The 27194-nt window shown below is 35.1% G+C and overlaps 1 protein-coding gene across 3 annotated transcripts; it reads left to right on the forward strand.

The window, feature by feature from the left end:
• The first annotated feature begins 1499 nt into the window (after window positions 1-1499).
• Window positions 1500-27194, forward strand: LOC142612728 (phospholipase D gamma 1-like). Of its 3 annotated transcripts, none has more exons than XM_075784869.1 (11): window positions 1500-1556; window positions 19853-20898; window positions 21434-21550; window positions 21955-22149; window positions 22672-22923; window positions 23026-23094; window positions 23197-23344; window positions 24115-24257; window positions 24412-24588; window positions 24718-24915; window positions 26593-27194. In XM_075784869.1, the coding sequence occupies exons 2-11, from the start codon at window positions 19933-19935 to the stop codon at window positions 26890-26892; spliced, it is 2565 nt and encodes an 854-aa protein (XP_075640984.1). In that variant the 5' UTR covers window positions 1500-1556; window positions 19853-19932; the 3' UTR covers window positions 26893-27194. The 3 variants fall into 3 exon arrangements, with proteins under 3 accessions (XP_075640984.1, XP_075640985.1, XP_075640986.1); XM_075784870.1 differs by having other exon boundaries at window positions 24412-24573; XM_075784871.1 differs by lacking the exon at window positions 26593-27194 and having other exon boundaries at window positions 24412-24639; window positions 24718-24822.

The following is a 27194-nucleotide window of genomic DNA, read 5'->3' on the forward strand; positions in this document are numbered from 1 at the left end:
AGCTGGGTTTGTGTTGAGTAATCAAGTTTTATTACAATATTCTTTTATGATTTTTCTGTGGTTGAGCTGGGTTTATGGTTGAGTTGAGTTTGTGGTTGGTTCTGGGTTTGTGTTTGAGCTGGGTTTGTGTTGAGCAATCAAATTTTATTACAATATTCTTTTATGATTTTTCTGTGTTTGATTTTTGGGTTTGTATGATTTTTTTGGGTCTATGCTCTTGTGTGTTCTGCCATTTTAGGATTTTGAATTCCTTCTTTTTTGTTTGTTTTTGTGTTCTTTGTGTTTTTAAATTTGAGTTTGTGTTTGGTTCTCGGTTGGTTCTGGGTTTGATTTTGTGTTCTTATTGTTTTTAATTCTGTTTTTTATTTTTTTTATTTAGTTAAAATTGATAAATTATTTTTTTAAAAAAAATTAGATGCTGATGTGACATTTTTTATAATATTTTAATTCATCCGGCTGCCATCTCAGCTATTTCCGTCGGTTGACTGACGGAAAGGATTAAAATGGAACGCGTTAATTGAATTAGGGACTAAAAATGGTAAAATTAAAATGTAAGGACTAAAATGAAAAAATGCCAAAATGTATGGATTAAAAGTGCATTTACGCCTTTTTTTTAAGGAGCTAGGTCTTTTTAACTTTTTTAAATGAGCTATAATGGCGTTTGTTAAACGCTGCTATAGGTCCCTCATATATACAAATATATATGGGAACTTTTTAAAATGCGGTTGAGTTTTTATTTTTTATTTTTTATTTTTTAAGGAGCTCTAGTGGCATTCATAGAATATATACAAATATATATGGGAACTTTTTAAAATGCGGTTGAGTTTTTATTTTTTATTTTTTAAGGAGCTCTAGTGGCATTCATAGAATGCCACTATAGGTCGTTTATTAAACTTTTTGAAATGAGCTATTGTGGCATTTGGCAAACGCCATTATAGGTCCAAAATTTTTTTTAAAAAAATTTTATGAAAGAGTTCAAAACTAAACCAAAAAAAATAAAATAAAATAAATAAGAGACCTATAGCAGCTTCTGCAAACGCCACTATAGGTCTTGGGCCTATAGCAACTTTTGCAAACACTTCTATAAATACTATAAAATTCATAATTCAAAACCCACTTTCCCACCACACCACACTTTCCCACCCACCCCCATTAATTATCTCCACACAAATTAAAAAAACCCACCTACCCCCACTCCCTTATGTCTCCCTTATCTCCATGCCTACCTTCACACTTCCTTTCTCTTTTTTTTTTCCCCCTTATCTCCACTCCTCCATGTTTCTTCTTTTCTGTTTTTTCTTTTCTCTTTCTTTTTTTTCTTTCTTTCACTCTTCTTTCACTTCACACCTGGATTTATTCTATTCTCTTCCTCTCCATTTTGATTTTATTTCCCCTGTTTTATTTGTGGTGGTGTTAATGTTTGTGAGTTTTGGATTTGCAGATGGTGTTGCAGCTAGTTTATTTTGTTCAAATTTGTAGATGGTGCTACTGTTATAGGATTTGTGATTGAAGAAGGAGTGCTATTGTGTTTGAAGCCATTGGTTGTATAGTTGCAGGTAAGCATTTTTTTTTTTAAATTAATAATTTTTTTTTGGTTTATTCCTTGTTTGAGATTTCTGCATGTGAGCATGTTGTGTTTGATTTTGAATTTTTGTGGGTGGATCTGTGTTTCATTTTGAATTTGTTGGGCTAGTTATGGTGTTTGTATTTTCTTTTATTTATGTATTTTGTTTTTTTTATCTTTTAATTTAATTAAAATTGTAATTCAATTTTAAAAAATAAAAAAAAATTTTGATTACCAAAAATTAATTTTTGGTAATCAAAAATTTTTTTGTTGGTGGTTTTTGGCTATAGTGGCGTTTGCGTTTGTAAACGACACTATAGCAAATGTTGCTATAGCCCAAATGGGCCTATAGTGGTGTTTTAAGTACCTATGGTGGCGTTTCACAAACGCCACTATAGGTCCAATTTTTTGAAGTGATGGCTATGGTATGATATCGTGACATGATCAATTTTTTAAAAATTATAACATAAAATGGCTAGTACATGAATACGACATAAGTACGATACCCTTAAATGAAGTATTTGCATTTCTTAGGTATTAGTATCTGGTTGTATACTGGCATTTCACAATAGTAGCTAGGGATTATAGTATGAGCTTGAGCCTTTTTTTTTTTTTTGTTGGTTTAAATTTCAGGGTTTAAGGGGCTTCCCCTGTTTGGACCAATTTTTTTTTATTCCAAAATACCCCCACACCCCTAGGTTTAAGTAGAGAAAAAATTTAATGATAGTCTGATAAAAATACATGTCTAACTTGCACTAAAACATTGCCTACAAAATATGAACACTCTTCCACTAACTCACTTCTTCAAAGTAATTATACGCTTATTGTTTTTTTTTTTTTAAATAGAAAAATAAGTTAAGTGTAAGTGCACAATCGTACCCGAACCCAAAAACGAATGTTGGGCTCAATCCCAATGAGCCTTATACAATAAAATTTGTAGACTATGGGTTTGAAATCTAGGTTCAGGATGTTGGAAGTTCGACTAGCAAGTTGGAATGTTAAAATTCGTGCAAATGATGAATAAATATAACAAATAGATCTCCTCGGACGTAAGCCGAGGATGGTTTGTATAAATATTCTCTTTTTAGGTCAAAGTTTACAATCTTTAGTTCCTATTTTTGTTTAGTAGAAGAAAAATGCCGATCCCTTTCTCTCTTGCCCCCTTATATGCTTCTCCTACACTGGCTCCTCCACGTGTCATACAAATCTTTTCCTTAGATACTTGTCCCATCCACCACCTTCTTAAAGTCTTCGAACCACAGCCAGAGAGTTGAATTCTACTGTTCAGGGGTCATTTTCCCATTAATGCGGTTAGTAAGGTAGATGCAGAGTCTTTAATGTGGAGGTAGCAACATTTTCCTTAGATATTTATCTTAAATCCTTGCATCTTAGAGGGTGTTTGGATCACCCTCTTACCCATCAGTTTCTCCAGGATTCTGTTCATAACCTTCTTGGCAAATCCCAAGGTCTTTGGCGGATCTGTCCGAGGAGGCCTTCATCCTCGGACAACTCCTCGGACCTCAGCAGTATAGGCTGACCCGTGGGCTTAGGGGCCCAATGACAAAAACAAACTGGTACCAATTGATCAAGCCCAAAGCCCATTTGTTTATTTAATAACTCTTACCCCCCACATTAAGCAACCCACATTGCTGTTGTTTTTTTTCCTTAAAAAAAAACACCCCATGTTTATCCAAAAACTAAACTAAATAGATATATACATTTTTTTTTATAAGTAGATGCATCTTTAATTCCCAATAAAATATTACCTACAAAACAAGACCACTCTTCTGATGATGGTTTTCAAATTGCTCTTCTTCTTTTTTTCTGTAAATATTAATAATTGCATCCATTATAATTTGAAATTACTACATTTTTCAATCACAAAAATACCTAGAGGTGTGATGAGTGTTCTGCATTTTGGATAAAATAATTTACTCATCACACCCCTAAGTTTTTTTGTGATTGAAAAATATACTAATCCCAAATTATAATGGATCAAATTATTAACTATTTTTTGTAATTGAAAATTATAGTAATTCCAAATTATTAACTTTTACCACACAAAAAAAGTCTCTGAGCATACACGTGAGCACGTGCTCAAAGGCTAGTATAAACTAATCAAAATGAAACCTAATAATTAATCAGCAACAGTGATCTCTCTCTTTTCAAACCAAAGAATTCCATAAAGTGAGAATAATTTTAAAAAAAAAAATGCTAGTGCATCTTTTGTTCTTAGGGTAATTTCTGTTGCACAATGTATACGTACATACACTATGTGCAATAACTAAAATTGTAACTTGAAGTCATGATTTCAAACTTGAAAATGTGACTTAATGTCATGATTTTAGTTGTTTGCACACATTATGTGTGCAACAATCACTACTTGTTCTTATATATACAAAATAATAGATCTTCCAAAAAGCAAATAAGAGATACGTTAAAATTGCTCTATCAGTTCTTGTGTGATATGAAAAAAAAAAAAAATCGAGAGAGAGAGGGGGCAAAAAATCAAGATGTGCAAAGAGCGATGCATTTGACTGTATTATCAAATATGTATCGTGATTACTACTGATGACCAGCAAGTGGAACACAAGGGCCAATCTTGTTCACCAACAATCCTAAGAAAAGAAAGTAGATGATAAAAAAGAAGCAACAAGTTTATAATGAATGTTTTCTTGAGCAAAATAAGGGTCCAATAGGTTACTTGTTTTGCACAGCAAAGCAAAAGTAAATAAAGTTAAGAGAGGAGCATAAACAGTGTGGTTTTACTACCTGTACTGAATTTTACTGTTTTCTTCCAAATGAAGAACTCCAACTAGCTAATTTTTATAGCTGCTGGATGTTATTACCAATTTAAGTCTGGTCAAGGCCAGCTTAGTCCGAATTTGTGATTTATATTTATTGTGATATACCCTAAAAACCCCCTCCAAATGATAGAAGACCTCCAACCTAGCTAGCTAGTCCATACACTTGTTTGATGCTGTGAATACCATTAACACTCTTAATGATATTCTCTAAAAACCTTCAAGTTATACATTAACAATGGACTAAGTATAACAAGCAGATTTCATTCTGTCTTTGTTTAGCTATTTGTTGTGCAAATAGCAAACTACCTACCTCCACGACGACGACTGAGAATTTCAATGTAAAAATAGGGAGATACAATAGTGCACAAGGACACTCTTATGGCTTGTTTGGAAGTTAAAAAAAGGAGGGGGAGTAGAGTAGAGGGAGGGAGAGTAATTCAATTCCTTTGTTTGAAAGTTTTTTAAGGAAGGAGGGAGAGGGATTTGGAGAGGTTTGGAGGGGTTTCAACTACCTCTAACCCCTCATTTTTAATTCCTCAAAATTGGAGAGATTTAGAGGGAGAATAGGGTAGATAAATTATTGATCATATGAATTCTCCAATTTACCCTTTTTAAATTAACAAAACTACAAACTGATTATATCTTTTGTTTAATTTCTGAGAAAATTTAAGTGAATGGAAAAAATAAAAGTAAAAATAAAAATTATTTGCTAATAAACAGGACCTCATAGTTGTACATTCTCCCCATTTGTCGGCGCTGGAATTTTGCTCAGAAACCGGCCGGTCATGCTTCGGACTAACCGCCGGCATCACCTCGTTTGTATTTCGGCGAGGACCAGGCCTCGATCTGAAGCTCAAAGGCGGCGATTCGTTTCCACCGCGACTAATGCGGCTCGCTGGAGACCTTGCTGGCTTCATTACGACGATTGGAGACTCGCCATTCCGATCGGAGACTCGCCGTTCCGATCGTAAACGAAGTTCTGCAAAAGGCCTTTGAGTTGCAGAGCTTCGAGAATATGCTTCAAAGTCTCCAAATCTTTGAACAGTTCTTCAATCCCTCGCATCGATTCGACGACAAAAACGCACCGTTCTCCGGCGCCGGAACTCTACACAGAAACCTGCCGTTGATCGGGGGCACAAGACGGCGGCCGTTGATCGTGGTTGCTTGACTTGCTTCCTATGTGAAGCTTCTTGAATTTTCAATAAATAAAGATTTTTTTTATTTTTTTATTTTCCATAAATAAAGAAAATTTATTTTTATTTTTATTATTATTATAATTTTTTTGATTTAATAAATATTATTTTATAATAGTTAATTTTAGTTTTTTTAGTCAATTTAATATTAGTTTTATACTTTGATTAGTGGTATTTGATGGAATGATTAATTAAATAATGATTTAATATAACAAATTAATCACAGATCAATGTTGCAAGTCCATTTTCAAATAGGGGTAAATTTGTCTATTTAAATTATTTCCTTTCATTTTCATCATAATTTTTAAAACATCCAAATAAGAGGAAGAGCTAATTACTCTCTTCTCCCTCACTAATTTTAAAAACATCCAAATAAGGTAGAGGATAATCATTTCCCTCTACTCTCCTCTCCACTATTCTCCTCCCTTCTACTCTCCTCCCTCTCTAAACTTCTAAACAGGCCATTAAGGAACCCAAATTCTAATTACACCCTAACACTCTCTCACAAAAGAAACAATAAGAATAGAAGTTGACTACCTCTCTTTTTTCTCTTATGCGGTTATTCATACTAGGTTATTGGAATCCTCTCTATTGCCGCAACTAATAACATATACATATAGAGATATATATTGAGTCGGCTACCTTAGTCTGCTAATACAACAAGAATTCGGTCAACTTGTGTTGACTTGGGCTTGGCAATGCAAGCCACACGGGCCCAACATCAACATTATAGAATTTGAATTATTCACAAATTAAAGAGTTTTAATTGGTGAGACTTTCATAATTATCGATCGTACTCCCTAATGTGGGAGTATGTTTCCGAGAAATAGAAAGGGAAGACTGGGGGCCAGAGCAAGTTGGGTTGGGGTATAGAGCTCAAAAATGACGTAAGAACACACTGATCATTCAGTTTTTTTATTGTCACTTTCATGATGTTTTAAAATGTGGTTTTTAATATCAATTGAGGATATTGTTGTAAAATAGTTGATGTAGACAAGTGTAGGATGATATTTCTCCTATAAGTAAAAAGACTCATGGACCATTTGCGTAAAACCACATGGAAATTTTCAACCACATTATTTTTACTTCAACAACATAACCAGCTGTGTCACACACATTCATACCAAAGTCACTATCATTGAACTCCAACAAATGTAACCAAGAACCTTTACTTCCCCAATTTTAACTCAAACCTATACCCTCAAGACAATAAGCTTTTAGGTAGCGCCAAAGTCGTAGATGGTCTCATTCAAATTCTTGGTGCATCATCACCAACCATAGATCCTTAACACAAAGCAAGCCAAGCCAATTTTACTCCTTTCCTATTCGCCTTTTTGACCCATTAACCAAAACCCCAACTGCTTTCCAAACCACCTTCTCTTTCAAATTCACTTCCACCACCACTGACAGGTCAGTTTCCAACGAGGCTACTCATGGTGGCAATGGCCTTGCTTTTGTGATAGTGCTAGATGAGTTTACTATTGGAAGATCAGGGCCTTGGCTCGTCATTCTCAACAATGCATGTAGCCACTACAAGGTCTTTGCTATGGAGTTCAATAAGAGTTACAATCCAGAGTTTGGTGATCCTAAGAAGGACCACGTTGGAATCAACCTTGGCAGCGCTGTTTCCTTCAAAATTGAGAATTCATCAAAAGTTAATGTTTCTCTTCACAATACTACTACAGCACATTGAGCTTGGATAAGCTATGATAGTTGTAAAGATATTAGAGGCAAGGTTACTGATGCAACAGTTAATGCCAGCAAGGTGGAGCAGACTGTTTCAAAGTGAAGTGCAAAACGACATAAGGAGGTGACTGGTTTGTAGTTTAGACAAAAGAGCTAAGTGACATGTAGTTTAGATAGTTTTGTTATTTATATTCACACGTGAGTAATACACGTGTTGTTTCTGATATAACTTCTCTGTAACTGTTTAGCGCATAATTTGGTAGATTGGTTTTAGGTCATTCTGTTAGTATATATATATGAAGCTTTGTACAGTGTTTCATTAAATGAATTCAATACAGAAATTACTGAGAAATTTTTTAGAAGTTTTTCTCTTTCTCTCAATTCCTATAAGCACTCTATCTTCTCTGTTTTTCTGTCTTTTATGGTATCAGAGCTTGAATCAGAGCTTGAATCTGTTTCAATGGCGTCCAATTCTCAACAAACTTCGTCTTCAATCTCACAACGTGAGCTCACACCAATGGAGGATCCTCGTAGCCTGTTCTTCTTGCATCATCATGAATCACCTGGTGCAATCTTGGTTCCACAACCATTAACAGAGGACAACTATCCTACCTGGGCTCGCGCGATGAAGATGGCTCTGGATGCTAAGAGCAAATTTGGCTTTATTGATGGATCAATTACTGCTTCAATGGCAGTTACTCCTTTGGAGAAGAAGGCATGGTCTAAGTGTAACTCAATGATTTCCTCTTGGATTTTGATTTGTGTTTCACCTCATATTACTGCGAGCGTGATTTATAGGGACACAGCTCTTGAGGTTTGGAATGCACTTAAGAATCGCTTTTCTCAAGCTAATGGACCACGAATTTCACAGCTACAGAAGCAAATTTCTACTGTGATGCAAGGTGATTCAACTGTTACTACCTACTTCACAGGGCTTCAAGCTTCGTGGGACAAATTGCTGAACTTCAGGCCTTTGCCTTGCTGTTCTTGTGGCAAATGCACTTGTGGTGTGAATGACAAGATTACTACTCTTCAGCATCAAGATTCACTCATGCAGTTTCTCAATGGGTTGAATGATGCTTATTCTCAAGTGCGAACTCAGATTCTCATGATGGAACCTACTCCCTCAATAGATAAGGCTTTTTCTTTGGTTATTCAAGAAGAGAGGCAAAGATCCTTGGGTTTCAATCTTGGCTCATCAGTTGAATCGACTGTTCTAGCTGTTAGAAATCTGGGTTCTGGTAATGCTAGTAAGAATTTCAGAGGCAACACTGGGAAAGGAAGGCCTATGTGTAGTTGTTGTGGCAAACTAGGTCACATTAAGGAGAAGTGCTACAAGTTGGTTGGTTTTCCACCAGGTTACAAGCAGAAGGGAAAGGCTCCAATGGCAAACCAGATTAGTCTTGAGGGTGATCAATCTCAATCTGAAGACCTGTGCAATGGCAATTTTCCCTTTTCTTCTGAGCAGTGTCAACAGTTGATCTCTTTGCTCAACACACATGCTTTTGCTTCTGGTTCGTGTGAAGGTGTTCATTCAGCAAATTCTGTGATCAATCATACTGCTGCATCAGGTAACGTTTGTAACTTGTTCCAAGAAAATATGTCAAGTATGCAACATTCTGTGTTTTCTGTCAATCTTGTGAACATGACTGCCTTCAATAGTGAGACTTGGGTTCTTGATACTGGGGCCACAGACCATATAATTCATTCTATTTCTTTATTCACCAAGATCACTAGTTCCATTTCTACCTTTGTTCAATTGCCTAATGGTGAAAAGGTCACTGTCACTCACATAGGAACAGTTCAAGTAACCTCTACTTTAGTTCTTGACAATGTCCTTTGTGTTCCCTCTTTCACATTCAATCTAATCTCAGTTAGCAAATTAACAAAATCCCTATCTTGTTGTCTTGTTTTCCTTTCAAACTTGTGTTTTATACAGGACCTGTCATGTTGGAAAACGATTGGAGTGGGTAAATTGCACAACAATCTTTACTTGCTGCAAGCTTCATCAAATTACACATCTTTATCAAGGGTTTCTTCCATTTTGCAATCTGTTTTTAGTTCCCTTGTACACTCTGTTTCTAGCATTCCTGTTGTTTCTAAGCCATATCTTTGGCATCTTAGACTAGGGCATGTTTCTGACAATAAACTCAGTGTATTGCACAATCATAATTCTGATGTAATTCAATTCCAAAGCAATAAAAATTGTGTTCTTTGTCCTATTGCTAAACAGAAAAAGCTCCCCTTTCCATTTTTTAATCATATCTCTCATAATGCCTTTGATATTGTTCACTGTGATGTTTGGGGTCCTTTCATTCAGCCTACTCAAGAAGGTTACAAATATTTTTTGACTCTTGTTAATGATGCCACTAGATCAACTTGGGTCTATCTCATGAAAAGTAAATCAGATACCAGACCTTTCCTTGTTTCTTTTTATAACATGATATGTACTCAGTTTCACACTAAAATCAAAGTTTTTAGGACTGACAATGCTCCTGAGTTTTTCTTAAAAGACTTCTTTTCTGCCAATGGTATTATTCACCAGCATTCTTGTGTAGCCATTCCACAACAAAATTCAGTTGTGGAGAGGAAACACCAGCATATTTTAAGCATGGCTAGGGCTTTAAAATTTCAGTCAAATGTTCCTCTTTATCTTTGGGGTGAGTGTGTATTAACTGCTGTACATATCATTAACAGATTACCTTCCCTTATTTTGAATAATCAATCTCCTTTTGAGAAACTCTATGGCAAAATTCCTTTTTATGACCATCTTAAAGTTTTTGGCTGTCTTTGTTTTGCTTCAACTTTGGTTTATCATAGGTCTAAGTTTAATCCTAGATCTATCCCTTGTGTTTTTCTTGGATACCCTTTTGGGGTTAAAGGTTACAAGCTTCTTAACCTGTTAACTAAAAGGGTTTTTATCTCAAGGGATGTAATTTTTTATGAAACTGTTTTTCCCTTTGTTTCAACTCCATATTCTTCTTTTCCTCATTCCAATATTCCTTTACCTCATTTGTTTCCTTCAGTGGCTTCACCCCATGATCCTCTAGCTTCTTTTCCCTATTCTGATCATAATTCTAATACTGTACCTACACAGGATCCTATTACAGATGTGCCTATTCCTATTTCTGATAATATATCTACACAAGATTCTACTACAGCTGTACCTATTTCCTCTGTTCCTCTTCCACATGAGGTTATTCTTGTGCCTAGTTCTAATATTCCCTTTCCAGCTACAGATATTGTTCCCTCTTTTGATATTGCTTCCTCTCTAAGGAGGTCACAAAGGGTTTCTAAAACCCCTACCTATTTGCAATCTTACAAATGCAGCTTAGTTCATTGTGATCAATCTGCCCACTTCACATCCTCCATCAGGTCAGGTCCATCCACTCCACTTTCAGGTACTAAATACCCTTTGTCTTCTTATCTGTCTACTTCTAAACTATCCCCATCTTATGCCAATTTTTGTTCACTTATCACTTCCATTCCTGAACCTAAGTCATACTTTGAGGCTGTTAAACATCCCCAGTGGCAGGAAGCTATGAATGCAGAAATTGCTGCTTTGGAGTCTAACAATACTTGGACTCTCACCTCTTTACCTCCTCATAAGAAGGCAGTGGGTTGTAAGTGGGTGTATAGGGTGAAATATAAATCAGATGGCAGTGTTGAGAGGTATACGGCACGTCTGGTTGCTAAAGGGTTGACCCAACAGGAGGGTCTTGACTTTACTGAGACTTTTTCCCCTGTTGCCAAAATGACTACAGTCAAGTCTCTGTTAGCTGTTGCTGCTGTTAGGGGTTGGCATTTAACTCAACTTGATGTCAATAATGCCTTCCTCCATGGTGACTTGCATGAGGATGTATATATGCAGCTTCCACAGGGTTTTCACTGCAAGGGGGGTTGGTTTGTAAGCTAAATAAGTCATTATATAGGCTCAAGCAAGCTTCCAGACAGTGGTACTCCAAGTTTTCATCCACCATTTTGCAAAATGGTTTCAAACAATCTAAGTCAGACTACTCCTTGTTTACTAAGAAGACTCACAATTCATTTTTGGCTTTATTGGTTTATGTTGATGACATTCTCATAGCTAGTAATGATGTCAAGGCTGTGGAAGAACTAAAAGTATACTTAGATCAGAAGTTCAAACTTAAAGATCTTGGAAATTTGAAATTTTTCCTTGGTCTTGAAGTTGCTAGATCAGAAAAAGGGATAACACTATGTCAAAGAAAGTATGCTCTTGAGATACTTAAAGACGCAGGAATGACAGCTTGTAAGCCTTGCAAGATTCCAATGGATCAAAATCTAAAGTTGAGTAAATATCAAAGACAGTTGCTGCCTGATCCTGGAGTTTATAGAAGACTAGTTGGAAGATTATTGTATTTGACTATCACAAGACTAGACCTGGCATATCCAGTGCATAAGCTTAGTCAATTTATGTCTAAGCCTAGAAAACCCCATTTGGATGCAGCCTACAAGGTGTTGCAGTATGTTAAGGGATGTCCTGGCCAAGGAATCCTATTGTCTTCAAGGTCTGATCTCCATTTAAAAGGGTATACTGATGCAGACTGGGCTGCATGTGTGGACACTAGAAGATCAACAATTGGCTATTGCATTTTCCTAGGTAATTCTCTGATTTCATGGAAGTCTAAAAAGCAGTCCATTGTTTCCAGATCATCTGCAGAGGCTGAGTATAGAGCAATGGCTGTGATAGTGTGTGAGATAACCTGGTTACTTGCATTGTTGAAAGATCTTGGAGTTTATCATCCACAACCAGCCTTGATTTTCTGTGACAACCAGGCTGCAATATACATAGGAGAAAATCCTGTGTTCCATGAACGAACGAAGCATATTGAAATAGATTGTCATTTGGTTAGAGATAAAGTGCAAAATAGAGTGATCAAATTGTTTTATACTCCTACTCATACTCAGCTAGCAGATTTACTTACAAAAGCTCTTAATGCTCACCAATTAACTTCCTTACTTGACAAGATGAGCATAATCAATATACATGGATCTGATGCTAACCTTGAGGGGGGATGTAAAGATATTAGAGGCAAGGTTACTGATGCAACAGTTAATGCCAGCAAGGTGGAGCAGACTGTTTCAAAGTGAAGTGCAAAACGACATAAGGAGGTGACTGGTTTGTAGTTTAGACAAAAGAGCTAAGTGACTTGTAGTTTAGATAGTTTTGTTATTTATATTCACACGTGAGTGATACACGTGTTGTTTCTGATATAACTTCTCTGTAACTGTTTAGTGCATAATTTGGTAGATTGGTTTTAGGTCATTTTGTTAGTATATGTATATGAAGCTTTGTACAGTGTTTCATTGAATGAATTCAATACAGAAATTACTGAGAAATTTTTTAGAAGTTTTTCTCTTTCTCTCAATTCCTATAAGCACTCTTTCTTCTTTGTTTTTCTGTCTTTTAATAGTCAACGTAGATGGATCGAGGTCCATCTTGGATTGGACGTTGAGCCTAAACCTTCACAACCAATATTATCTTTGCTGCTAAACCTCTCTCCTTTCCTTAAAGAATACATGTTCATTGGGTTCTCAGCTTCCACAGGAAATTTAGCTTAAATACATAGCATTTTATCATAGAACTTCTCGTCTACAAATCATGCTTTGATCCCAACGCCTTCAACAAAAATTTGCCATAAAAATTTGGCTCATCAAGTCTCCAAATATACAAATAAAGGTTATACAGCTCTGACAAGTAGCTTCATGATCTTCTTCTTCTTCTTCTTTTCCTATAATGGTACTTCGTATAATGGTTCTGATCTGTCTCTATTTCAATAGTATGAAGAGGGAGAACACAGTTCCCATTGATAAGAAGCGAAGGCCCACACTATCAAAAAAGACTCGTCGATATAGTATTCTTGAGGTTTTCCTTGCTACATAGTGCTTTAACAAATTGGAAATTGTGGGAAGTGATTCTAGCGGTGTGTTGTATAAAGGAACACTCCCTAATGCGTGTCATGTGGCGGTAAAAAGGTTCTTGAGACAATTTTTGAAATCTTCACGCTTGGATTTGACTTGGGTTTTGAAGAGAATTGGTGAATTAGCACCAATGACTCATCCAAGTTTTGCTTCAATTCATGGTTGGTGTTGTGATAACAACGAGATTATTATTGTGTATGGTTATTTTCAAAATGGAACCCTAGATCGATGGCTATTTGGACTTGGTTTTTTTCCTTGGAGTCGAAGATTCAAACTCATAAAGCAGGGATGGCAATAAAAGTCCAACCCACGGATACCCGGTCCGGCTCGACTCTAATGGGTCGGATTTTACCCGGCCTGATAAATAATAGGGTCGGGTATGGGTCTTTTGAAAAAATCCGAAGTGGATCCGGGTTTTTGTCATACTCGGCCCGGACCGACCTGTTTAAGTGTAAATTACCCAAAACTCCTTACATATATATATATATATATATATATATATATTATATATATATATATATAGATAAACTAAAAAAAAAACCCTACCTGACTACTTCCTCTCATATTCCACACTCAGCCCTCACAGCCTCACTTTCCTCTCCCCCTCTCCCTCTCTCACTCATGGGCTCACCCTCTTCTCCCTCTCTCACTCACGGACTCAGCCTCAAGCTTTGACCTCTGTCACCGTTGCCATCACATGATCTCACCGCCGGCCTCAAGCTTTGTCATCGTTAGTCTCAAGCTCTGTCACCGCCGGTCTCAAGATAGCCACAGGTTTGTTTCTCTCTTTCTTTGTCTTCTCTGAGCTCTGATCTATCTTTTCCAAGTGTAGCTTAGCCAAGATCTGCCACCTCCACCAAGATCTGCCACTGCCAAGATCTTTTTTATTTTTATTTTTATTTTTTTTTAGGTTCGTTACTTGTGCCTGAAAGCGGTATTATTGTGTATATTTATTTGTGAGATTTAATTTGTAGATTTTTGAACTTGATGTAAGGGTCTTGGATTTGGATTTGGGGGATTTCTTTTGTATATATTTGAACTTGTGGCAAATGTTGTTGTAAGGAAGGAATTTTTTTTTTTTTTTTAATGTATTTGGGTTATGTATATAGGATTTATGTATGTGTTTGTGATTTTTATGTATTATTTCTTGTGATTTCTGTATTTGAGTTTGTGATTTCTGTATTTGGGTTTGTGATTTTGAAAGGAAAAATGAGAAATCTAAAAGTAAATTATTGTAGATTTATGTGAAATTTGAAATCTAAAATTATTGTAGACATCTAAAATAATTATTGTAAATTAAATTAGTGTAGAAATCTGAGATTTATTAAATTTATTACGGAATTTTTATTAAAAAAAAAAAACTGAGCCACGGTTTAGGCCTTGAGGTGAGGACTTAGGATTGGGACCTAAAGTGGACGGGGTCAGATGGGGCGGGTTTGGATCTATGAAAAAAAATCCTTTTATTAACCGAGTCGGGTCCGGGTAATGGATACAGGCCTGCGGGTCGGGTTTGAGTATAAAGAAACCCAGCCCAAACTCGACCCGTTGTCATTCCTATCATAAAGAGACTGCCAAGGCAATGTGTTTCCTTCACTCAAAAGGACTCACTCATGGAAACTTAAAGATAAGCAATGCCTTTCACGACCCTAATTAGCAAGCTATTTTGGGTAATTACAGATTCGTTTTCTTTATGAAAGAGTCAAGCTAGGTTGAGTCGGTTGCTAGCAAGAACAGGGATACGTTTGAATTTGGAATGCTCGTGTTGGAAACCATTGCTGGGAAAAATACTGTGGACTTTGATGGAAGCCAACTCGAGATGGGTTTATTAGGGTTTGCATGGAGCATGCATAAGAGAGGAGAGAAGGGAAAGGTTGTTGATGAGAGGGTTAGACCTTTAGCTAATATCGAACAGGTTGTTCTAGTTTTGGAAATCGATTTGAGTTGTACTTTGAGTGAGAACAATGGGAGGCCTTGTATGGAAGAGGTGGTGTAGTTCTTGAATACTGCACAGAAGTTCATTCCTAAGCTACCACTCAATTGACCTGTTGAGTTGTTTGGGAATCACAGTGCTAGGCTTCGTCTTTTGGCATAGGCAAAATGCACTTGTTCCAAAGTTTCTCAAAGTAAGGCATTTTGGAGTACAGTATGATATTCCATCTTCTCAATTGTATAAATGTTAGATTTTACTAATTAGATTAATGGTGTGAGTGTGACCTTGGATTTATGTAAGAGGAAAGAGTGGCGAAACTTGGATATAGTACCTTACGTACTGTTCATTAGGTACCCATTTTAAACTGCTGCCATCTGTCTAAAGAAACAATTCAACAAATTAGGCGTTAATTTCTATTTTCTCTTTTCCCCCTTCCCCTAGTATGGGAATTTTTCTTTCAACTAGCCAAAGCTTCAATTTAAAAAGGAAACTTAGAAGTCATAGGCGTAGGTAGTTTGATGCTCTGAGTGATGTTAGAGCCAATGAAGCTTTGTTTTGTAAGGCTTTTAACAAACCACCCAACCAAAAAAGGAAGCCTCCCATGAGAGATACCCACCTCCCAGTATTGATGCCAATGACGTCGATAGCTAGCCACTGTCTAACTCGGCCCAACCGATGGGAATCGCTGCCAAGATCCACCATGTCAACTCGACACAAAGAGCATCGTTCCCTAACCCAGATAACTTTGTTGCTCACCACTTGCCATTCAAAACATCAATGTTGCTCTAAAATATATCTATGGGTTTCTTGTTTCAATAAAATCAAGGAAGATGAAACAAACTAAAAGAAAAGAGAAGACCAAAAAGACAAAATCCTTTATCAACCTATTGAATACCATGTGATGGTGCAAACACAATGATAATGGAAATAACACAACAAGAAACTAAATAATACTTCTGAATATTATTAATTTAAAAAGACAAATTACACAACACTATTTGGACTGAGGCGTGGCACTCGCTCTCTTTAAGGAGATTCAAGCCCTTAGCTGGCTAAACTTTGTAACCGGTGCAGACTGTCTTTGACTTGTCTCCCCCAAGATACAACAGCCCAACAAGTGTCGTATGTCTAGAACAACCTTTGCACAAAGTGTTTAAGCCCAAAACTCCACCAGAAATAACACTCTTTCTTGCCAAGAACCTCTCTATTTTTTTAGTGTATATTGCAGTAACTTGGATTGGGTCTGAATGAGTCTATTTATAGGCACAATGGGCCTCATGAAATTACTACCCAAATCAATCTGATTAATTAAGTCCATTATTCTGATGTAGTGGGTGTTACAAGATTAATTGCTGGATATTAATTTGATGGGCTGGAGTTACATGATTAATGGTGAGATAAGGAGTTTCTAAAGAAAGAAAAGGCCCAAACGGATAGTCCATTAAGTGGGTTAATGGCTCTTCATTTTTCCATAATAAAAATAGAATATTAATTCGGGTCATTTACTCCCCAATGGATATGGTAATTATTCTGAATGAGCTATCAAGTAGGAGGATCCAAGAGGCTGATTCATTTCCATTTTTGATACTTCCACCCTTCACCTCCCCCTTGCGCATGTATCTAGCCCAATATCTGAGACAATTCATGTTAGCCCATTAATCACCACAATTAAAAAGAATAAAAAAGTCTCTCTCATTTTCAATGTGGAATTAAATATTTTCACTAACTCATCATCTTCCATATTTACTCTTATTTACATTTATGTTGTAATATTTATTCGTTTTAATTATTTAATATTAAAATGCTCCAACACCATGCATGTCCTTCATTGACTAAAAAGATACGTAAGGTACTGTATCTAAGTTTTACCCAAGAAAAAAAAAACCTTGCATGTCTTTGTTTTATAATGTTACTCGTGTATATATGTCTCTATACATATATGTATGTGTTTTTTTTCTTATAATAATATTTTCTCGTTGGTAAAACCCAACTCTTAATTTAGATATTTTGCATAGCTTTTTAAGTTAATAAAAACAAGTATAAACGTATTGGATTACGTAAACAAAAACAACAACAAAGGATAGTTGATTTTATCTTTTTTTTTAAACTGTTTATTTTCAGTAATTTATTTGCATAATGTTTATAAAAAAATCATTTTTGGCAACTTTTATATTAAATGTGTTACAAGAGACTAAAAAAATAATTTTATTTATAAAAAAAAATTCAAGCAAGATTATTTGAAAAAAAAATTGAGACAAAAAGTAAAAATCTTAACTTTTTTTAACAATTCCTAAAAACAGTAGTGCTCCAATAATCTTAGAACACATCAACAAATTTGCAATTGCCTACCGCTAAATTTAAGCCTTTTGCAAAATAAATATTTCATGTTCTTCAATTTTGCTTTGGTCCTGAATAATTTCATGTTATATGGGCTTCCACAAAAGAAAGTTTTATATGGGCTAGTTGATATTAACATGGGCTTATAATTTGGCAGCTCGCAGTTCCAACTGTTAATGGATCCAGTAGCTTTTTTTATATATTAATTTCCAGCTTTGGTCACCACAAGTTTCACATAGCACCCCACACTCCACGTTGGACTTTGAGGTATGGCTTTGGTCACCAGGGTTTTACTTTGGGGGGCAAAGTATTAACCAATTTTTTTTAATGCAAAATAATATTTATTTAGTATTAATAAAATGTTTACTAGGAAAATGCTAAGGTTGTTACTAATTTTACTAAAGCCTTATAAACTAATGTAACAACAAATTGAGTGAGACTAGTACCCATCATCATTCTCAAAAAAAAAAAAAAAAAAAGAAGACTAGTACCCATCAATAGCATAATAAATAAAATACTAAAATTGTTATCAATTTTACTTAAAAAAAATATTTACAAACTGATGTGGCAATAAATGTGATTGTTGCCACATCAAGTCATCAATAGTATAATATATAAAATCTCTTTGTTAAAAAGATTGATATATACAAGTTTGTAAGGCTTATGTAATATAAAATTTATAATAGTTGTGTCACCATTCTAAATAAAATTTTAGCCAATCAATAAAAGAAAAGGCAAAAAAAAAAAAAAAAAACTGTCTTTGAATTATTTGCAATTTTCTTTAGAAGATAGATCAAATTTTGTAGTTAGGTTTCCTTAATTTACCAATTAAATAAAATCATATTTATCATCTAATTATATTCCAAATATTTTTTGAACTAAAAACTAAGTAGCATTTCCAAGGGGGGAAAAAACCCACACTTTTAACTTTAAATCCTAAACAATAAGCAGTCAAAACCAAACAACTTAACAACACAAGTTATTTGAATAAAAGAAAAGCATAATAATTAATCAATATGTTTTTTAAGTGTATACAAAGTAAAAAAACAATACACACCCCACAGAGACACTTGATTTCATAATGTAGAAGAAAGTATCTCATGTGCCTAGCACATGTAAGACTTTTGTATAATGTAAAGCCATGAGAATGAGATGCATGTACATTATACTTATTGGGTTGTGTTGACTAATTTTAATATTTGAAGGGGTCAAATATAATTATTTTGAAATGTAATATTAAATTTTTTTGTATTATATCCATAATATATATCATAATTAAAAATCCAAGGGGGCCATGTTCCCGATCTTAGCGTAGTTTCATCACTAGCTTTGGTCACCAAAAGTTTCACATATCCCCACACTTCACATGAGATGTTTTAAGGTATCTAAGACTAAGTATCACATTACTTTCAACCCAAAAAAAAAAAGAAAAAAAAGTATCACATTGCCATCAAGAAAGCAAGCATGTTTTTGGAGAAGTCTGTTCTTTTTTGGGGTTATTAATCTCCTATTACAATGTCTTAAATAATCATTTTAATAAATTAATTCAATTATCAATCCTTATTGGATAGATAATTAGTCAATGTTAAACCAAACAGATAAATAATATATAATATAAAACATATAATAAGCCTCAAGTTGCAAACCTTCTTGCTACTCGTTGCCTTCTGAAAACTATTCATTGTCTCCTTGAGAGTTGGTACCTTGCATTCAAACAACTCATCAACTATTTTCAATGGTCTCTCTGTCTCTCTCTCTCTGAGTGCTACTAATTGAGGTTTTAATTGTAGTTCCCAGTTCACACGTTAATATTTAATCATGTATAACTTTGAGTGTCATCTTTCTCCTTTGTACTCGTACGTTCAACAATCACTTTCAATTTGTTACTCATCCGCAACAACTTACTCATTTTCAGATTTTCAACCCCATCATGTCCTTCTTGCTCTTTCACTTCCGTTTACCCATTCAAATAATTCCCTGTATATTACTTATATATATATTCCCTAAACCCCAAGATTATATTTTATATGTTATCCTTCTGGCACCTCTCATTTCATCAATTTCAGCATACCCATCCGGCCAATTATTTTTGCTTCACTTCTTAGCATTACCATCAGACACTTGTTGCGATAATCATTCTACAAGTATAAGTGATTGTATAGTGTGGGGGCAAAAGTTAAGATTCAAGTGTTTACAAAGTAGAATTTCTATCTTGTATTGAAAGAAAAAAAAAAAAAAAAAAAGTTTCAGTTCTTTCTTTACAGTTGACTAAACTATTTCAGTGCCAATTCTTCTTTTGGTGTTGAACAACAAGACAATTAATTGCCTATATTTATTGGGTATTCTCCGAGTTATGATGTTGACTACTGTTGTCGTTGGGTTTACTTTTTAGTTGGTGTAGTTGTTCTTCAATCTGCTAAGTCAGCCAAAGTTGAGTTCTTAATTGCATATTTTGAGGCATAAAGAGTGTTCATGGCTCATCCTGAATATCCTCAAACATCATCATTTGGAGCCTCAAGCCATGTTCAGGGTCAAAAAGCCATGCCATTTCAGACCAACAAGGTTTCCCTTAAGGTTTTGCTGTTACATGGGAACTTAGATATCTGGGTCAGGGAGGCCAAAAACCTTCCTAACTTGGATACGTTACATAGCAGATTCAGAGAAAAGTTTGCCGAATTGAAGGCGAAAGTTCGCAGCAAAATTGAGGGGCATTTGTGTGATAATAACAGAAGTAGCGATCCATATGTCACAGTATCAGTATCAGGTGCTGTAATAGGGAGGACTTTTGTGATTAGTAATAATGAGAACCCTGCTTGGATGCAGCATTTTAATGTTCCTGTTGCACATTATGCTGCAGAAGTGCATTTTTTTGTCAAAGACAGTTATGTTGTTGGCTCAGAGACTATGGGTGCTGTGAAAATTCCAGTGAAGCAATTATGCTCTGGAATGAAAGTTGAGGGGACCTTCCCAATCCTTGATGACAGTGGGAAGCCTTGTAAGGCTGGAGCTGTCTTGAGTTTATCAATTCAGTACACCCCAGTGGATAAAATGAACAATTATCATGGAGTAGATTCAGGTCCTGATTGCCAAGGGGTCCCAGGTACCTACTTTCCACTTAGGAAAGGTGGAAAAGTGACACTATATCAAGATGCACATGTTCATGATGGTTGCCTTCCCAATTTGAAGCTTGATGGTGATGTTCAATATGAGCATAGGAGTTGTTGGAATGATATCTTTGAGGCAATAACTCGAGCCCGTCATTTGATATACATTGCAGGGTGGTCAGTGTACCACACAGTTAGACTGATTCGAGATGTTAATAAAGCAACAGATTGCATGCTGGGGGATCTTCTGAAAACCAAGTCAAAAGAAGGTGTAAGAGTGCTGCTCCTTGTATGGGATGATCCTACTTCTAAGAGCTTTTTGGGACATAAAAGAGTAAGGAACTAAATAAATTTTAGTAGTATATGTCACCACTATCTTATTTTGTATTAGCACAATTTGGGATTACATTTTTTTTTTATAAACAATTTGGGATTAAATTTAATTCTATACTTTGCTGGTTTTAATTTTTTGTCTTCAAATGCTACAATGGTTAGTAAATTTTATAATCAACATAGGTTTTTGTTTTGTGTAGTCATGATATGAATACAAGTTTGTTTAATTCCTCAAAATAATGCGTTCGAAATTTCAAATCAGACAATGTATTATCTAGTTTACATGTGTTTGCACACTTACGTTATTTATCTTTTGCTGAGTTTTCTCTCTTTAATTGTATGGTCCACTTATGGCAGGAAGGTAAAACGCAATTCAAGTGGCTGAACCTAAGTAGCATATTATTGTTTAAATTTCTGATTTGAGGACAGTAATGTATCATTTTTTGCTTTCTTTTCTCATCAGTTTATTTCTTGCATCAGGTAGTTATTTCTATACCATCTATCACTATGTATTCACTGATTTTTATGAAATGTAGGAGGGCATCATGCATACTAATGATGAGGAGACTCGCCATTTTTTCAAGCACTCTTCGGTGCAAGTGCTACTCTGCCCCCGATCAGCTGGAAAAGGACGTAGCTTGGTCAAAAAGAAGGTTTGATATAGATGAGTAACCATATATTTACCAATTGTATAACTACATGCCATTTGTTTGAAAGCAGCAGCTGCAGAATTGTGTCTCATAATCTTACTTGATGCTGCTTGAATGAACCTATTAAGTCCTTTTTGTCTTTTTTGTATTTAGTGCTGTGGTTCTGAATTTTCATTTTACATCAATTTGCTTTATTTTTCTTTTCAGATTTTATATCTGTTCACCTATTTTGATTTATATATATATGGACGTGTGCCATATAAACACACAAACATGGTATTTGTATAAGTGTGTGTTTAGATATGCATATGTACTTATTTATATATACACGCATACATTTATTTCTCAAATGTTTTGAGTATTTGTACCTGCTTTGAATCTCTTGTTTCCTTATGTTTGATTATCAGGAAGCTGGAATAATCTATAGTCATCATCAGAAAACAGTAATTGTGGATACTGATGCAGGTCACTGTAAAAGAAAGATCATGGCATTTGTTGGAGGTCTTGATTTATGCAAGGGCAGATATGATACTCCAATACATCCTCTTTTTAGGACTTTACAAACAGTGCACAAAGATGACTATCGTAACACTAACTTCATGGTAAATCATACATTTAATTTTCTTAATTGCTGTAAGTGTAATTAATACAGATTTTGGAATCTCATTATTTTCCTATGATATATTTAGCAAAGATGAATATTTTATTTAAAAAACTCATGCATTCATGTATGACTTTGTTAGTGTAACTGAAAAGAGTTACAATTGGATATGTTAAATATGATGGGGGAATTCCATGAAACTACTTCCAATTGATTTGTTTTTGGTTTAATTGATAAGTCAGTGGCACCAGAGAAAAGACAACCCCCCCCCCCCCCCCTCCCCCCCACAAAAAAAAGAAAAGAAAGGGAATTGGGAGAGTCAGAATCTACATTACATAATGCTTGGTGGCACTTGAGTGTGCTACCCTTGTGGTTACCCCTATAAAAGTTCTCCTAGCTATTGTGTTAAATTTGTTATATTTAGTTATTTTACTCCTGAGATGTAAGAGACAAGGCGGAGCATGAGTACCATGTGGACTTTTTACCCCCATTTTAACCTTTATTTGGGTTCTAACTGAAATAGGAGCCTACTGTTGGCTGTCCAAGACAACCGTGGCATGATTTGCATTGTTGTATTGATGGTCCAGCTGCATATGACATCCTCACCAATTTTGAGGAGCGCTGGTTGAAGGAATCAAAACCTCATGGGCTTCGAAAGCTAATTGGATCATCATATGATGATGCTCTACTTATGCTTGAAAGTATTTCTGACATCATCGGGAAGGCAGAGTTTCCTTCCCAAAGTCAGAATGATCCAGAGGGTTGGCATGTACAGGTAAAATGGATGTCAATCTTCTATTGGAATTGGATTTTCCAATTCATGATTTCTTCTTCTTCATTTTTTTTTTTTTTTTGACTAAAATTGTCACAAGTGAAGGTTTTTCGCTCAATTGATTCCAATTCCGTGGAAGGATTTCCTGAGGACCCAAAATTCGCTACTAGCAGGGTGAGAAAAATCTATGGATTTTCAGCTTGCTTGTTAAAATAAGACATTTGATTTTGTTCCAGGTGAAGGTTATGAACTGATTTGTTTGCGGTGTTGTAACAGAACCTTTTATGTGGGAAGAATGTACTGATTGACATGAGCATAAATACAGCATATGTGAAGGCAATCCGTGCTGCCCAAAAATTCATATATATTGAGAACCAATACTTCCTTGGGTCATCATACAATTGGGATTCTCACAAGAACTTAGGTGAGGATCTCTGACATATAAGATTAAGAATAAAGAAGTGAGACATAATTCTGTTCCTTTAGAACATCTTACTTGAAAATTCATCCTCTACTACTTTTTTCCTTTCATGAAATTTCGTTGAAAGCATGGAAATGGTATTCAAAGTGATTCCATGTCTGTGTTGAATGTTTCATTCCTTGTCTATCTATTACTAATATGGAACAGGATGATCCAATTGTCATAAATTTAATTAGAAAAAAATATTATTCTTTGATAGTTATTTAGACTCTGGCTGATTGGTTTCAACTTAATTAGCTAACTTGATTAATTTGCCAATTATGTATTGAGTTCCAATTCAGTGAAATAAGTACACAACCAAATCATAAATAACAACCCAACCGAAGAGTCCACTATAGTAAAATGGAAGTACACAACACAACTAACACCAAATAGTACTGCTACATATAGTAGGACTTCAAGTAACACCATGGCAACAGCTTGATTGTTGTAGTTGGTACAAAAGCTTCCACTTGAAACACCAAATAGATCTTCGACGCTTCATGGTATAGTAACCCTTGGCACACACACAGAAATCTCTCTCTCTCTCTCTCTCTCTCTCTCTCTTATAAATATAATCTCAGGGACTAAGGCACAGATTCCAAGGCTTGGTAATCATGTATGTTCTTTCAATTTATTTAGAGGATATTGGAGAAGAAATAATAAAAAATGGTTGGGATGGGAACAACATTGAATTCATGGTTATAAGCAATTAAGCATACTTTTGTCTGCAGGTGCTAACAATTTGATACCGATTGAAATTGCTCTCAAAATTGTTAACAAAATAAAAGCGAATCAGAGGTTCTCTGCATATATCATTATCCCAATGTGGCCAGAAGCTGCAAGCATTGTCAGGCAGCAGATTCTCTATTGGCAGGTAAATTTTCATTCTCTTTTCCCATTTGATGCATGCAGTTATCGTTTGATCATGTCTATCAGTTAGAAGAAACACTAATGCTTGAGACAGTGTAGCATTGTTTGTGAGTTTATTGCCACATATTTTTCATCTGACTTTATTTTGGTATCTGCAGCATAAAACAATGCAAATGATGTATGAAATGATTTATAATGCTTTAAAGGAGGTTGGACTTGAGACCGAATATGAGCCACAAGACTATTTGAATTTCTTTTGCCTGGGCAATCGTGAGGCATCAGATAGGGAAGAAAGTTTAGATGCAGAAGATTCCACTGCAGTAATGACTCCTCAAGTATTTCCCTTAGCTGCCTGAGTACAGTTTCCAGTTTTCTCTTTCCGAAATGTTAAGTTTCCATTTACAGTTGATCATTCTCTCACCTGTTTCAGTCTTGCTGAAGTGTACTGTATGTTGGTTATGTAGGCCCTTGCTCAGAGGAGTAGGCGTTTTATGGTTTATGTTCACTCCAAAGGTATGATAGTGGATGATGAGTATGTGATACTGGGATCTGCAAATATCAATCAACGGTCCTTGGAAGGAATCAGAGACACTGAAATAGCAATGGGTGCATATCAGCCTTATCATACCTGGGCAAGCAAAGATTCTAGTCCACATGGACAGGTAAGCTTAACAAAATAGAACCATCTGCATAAATTTACATGTGCCTTATCGTATGGCATGTTATGAGTAATTGTTTATCTTTTTTATCTGAATTACTGTTCGGTTGTCTATGTTTGTGATTATCAGCAAAATCTTCTTGATTTATTTTATTTTATTGTGTGAGCATTGAAATTTCATGAGCCACTACAGCAAATTACGTATGGCATGTTATGAGTAATTATTTATCTTTTTTATCTGAATTACTGTTCGGTTGTCTATGTTTGTGATTATCAAAGTCTCAAAGCCATAAGTACTTAATCAAAATATAAAAAAACAAAGGAAAAAAAAAAAGTTTTGAGTGCGGTCTTGGCTACAAATTTGCATGATTTTTTTGAAACATGCTTTTAAATTTCAACGGTTTATGATTTTTGGGAATCATAAGTGGATTTCTAGACATTCTTTTGAAGGCAAGGATTGGGTCCAATGTTCTTGTGCTCTAGACACGTTGAGATGTGGATACGTGACAAGTGTTCGACACGTGTCACCTAAACCAGTTTATTTTTTTGTTGGCTGTAGTAAATATCTCAATGAAGTGAATACAAACCCTTTAATACAAATCCTCTATTCTACTTTTTGTGTTGCACTTTATTTTTCACTAATTATAGTATGCTATGTGTATGATTTTTTTTTTTGTTTGATCCATTTTAAATGTCGGTTATTTTATAAGTGGTATAGAAAATTTGTATTCCAAGAAAATATGAATTCGCACAAGCATCCACATTCCTACAAGAGATTAAATTCCATCCGGATGCGATGTAAAAGACTTTGTTACACCCTCCAATAAAACGCAGCCATGTCAAATTATTGCAAAGGTGTTTATACATTGGAGCCAGTGTTGGGAATGCTTTATGCTATGTCCTAGCTTCTTCTTCTTCTTTTATTTTTTTATTTTTTATTTCTGGGCAAAGTGAATCAATTTATCAATTTATATGTACAACTAATTAATACAAGGTGTTTATCTTATGTCTTAATATATATATATATATATATATATATATATATATATATATATATATATATATATATATATATATTGTCTTCTTCTGTTTCTTGTGGTTTTTTACATGTTAAGTGCAAAGGTAATAGATTAGCTCATGCTCTCGCTCGTAGAGCAGTTTCATCTGTAGATATTGATGTGTGGTTAGAAGATCTACCACTGGATTTTGATGATGTTTTGCAGTGTGATTTTCCGTAATAAAGTGCCTTTACCTTTTTCTCAAAAAAAAAAAATATATATATATATATATTGCCCTCATTTTATTTAAGGTTTTTGAGTTATTGTAATTGTTAATTTAAGAAAAATCAGAGCATAAACAGTATATATTTCAAGGATATTTTATCCAGAACAACTTTAGAGGGGAAAAAACAAAAGGCAATTCTTCAAATTTTCTAGGAATAAGTCAAAACATAAAAATCTCATTCTCAAAAATATTGTCAAATCAAACGTGTATATTATTATCGCTTCAAGAATCTGGACGTGCTAGACATGACATTGGTCAGTCACTATTGATGCTAACCTCGCAAAGTATAAGATTAATACTGTCTTAAGATCCTTTTTCAGTACACAAAGCAAAGTGCTATCAGCATTCATATTTTGATTTCTGTAATTCACCACTGTCTTCTTGTGTATGGATGCAGATATATGGATATAGAATGTCATTATGGGCAGAGCACATTGGAGCTCTCGAAGAATGTTTCAAGCAACCGGAGAGCCTCGAATGTGTGAGGCAGGTAAGGTCCTTGAGCGAGCTCAACTGGAGACAATATGCAGCTGATGAGGTAACAGAAATGAAGGGTCACCTATTAAAATATCCAGTCGAAGTTGATAGAACAGGCAAGGTGAAGCCACTTCCTGACTGTGTAACATTCCCAGACATAGGAGGTACTGTAACTGGGAGTAGGACATTTGCACACATTCATGAAAATCTCACTATCTGATATAGTTGAAGATACCCAATCCCAGAATGGCTGTCAATTTAGTCCAATATAAGTTCCCCAGTGAAGAGTATGACACTAATGTTTGGCTAATGCCAATATCTCATGTCAAGATTCAGTCGTACACTATGATTTTTTTCTCTTTTCTTACTTTTTGTAACTTTTGGCAAAGGCAAGGAAACAAAACAACCGACAAAAGAGTAGTTAAGTTCTACGTTTGGCAAATTCCATAACAATGTAATCTTTGATGTGTTTGTAACTGTCATTCACTTATATCTAAGATCAAAGTGTCAAGATGCAGCTTA

The sequence above is a fragment of the Castanea sativa genome, chromosome 10 (assembly GCF_040712315.1).
Source record: "Castanea sativa cultivar Marrone di Chiusa Pesio chromosome 10, ASM4071231v1".
Classification (NCBI taxonomy): Eukaryota; Viridiplantae; Streptophyta; class Magnoliopsida; order Fagales; family Fagaceae; genus Castanea; species Castanea sativa.

Excerpts from the sequence above, each read along its gene's own strand:
- LOC142612728 (XM_075784869.1), top strand. The coding sequence starts at position 19,933 with ATGGCTCATCCTGAATATCCTCAAACATCATCATTTGGAGCCTCAAGC. Across the intron at positions 23,345-24,114 it reads GGATTCTCACAAGAACTTAG|GTGCTAACAATTTGATACCG; the intron begins GTGAGGATCTCT and ends TTTTGTCTGCAG. Across the intron at positions 24,916-26,592 it reads ATTCTAGTCCACATGGACAG|ATATATGGATATAGAATGTC; the intron begins GTAAGCTTAACA and ends GTATGGATGCAG.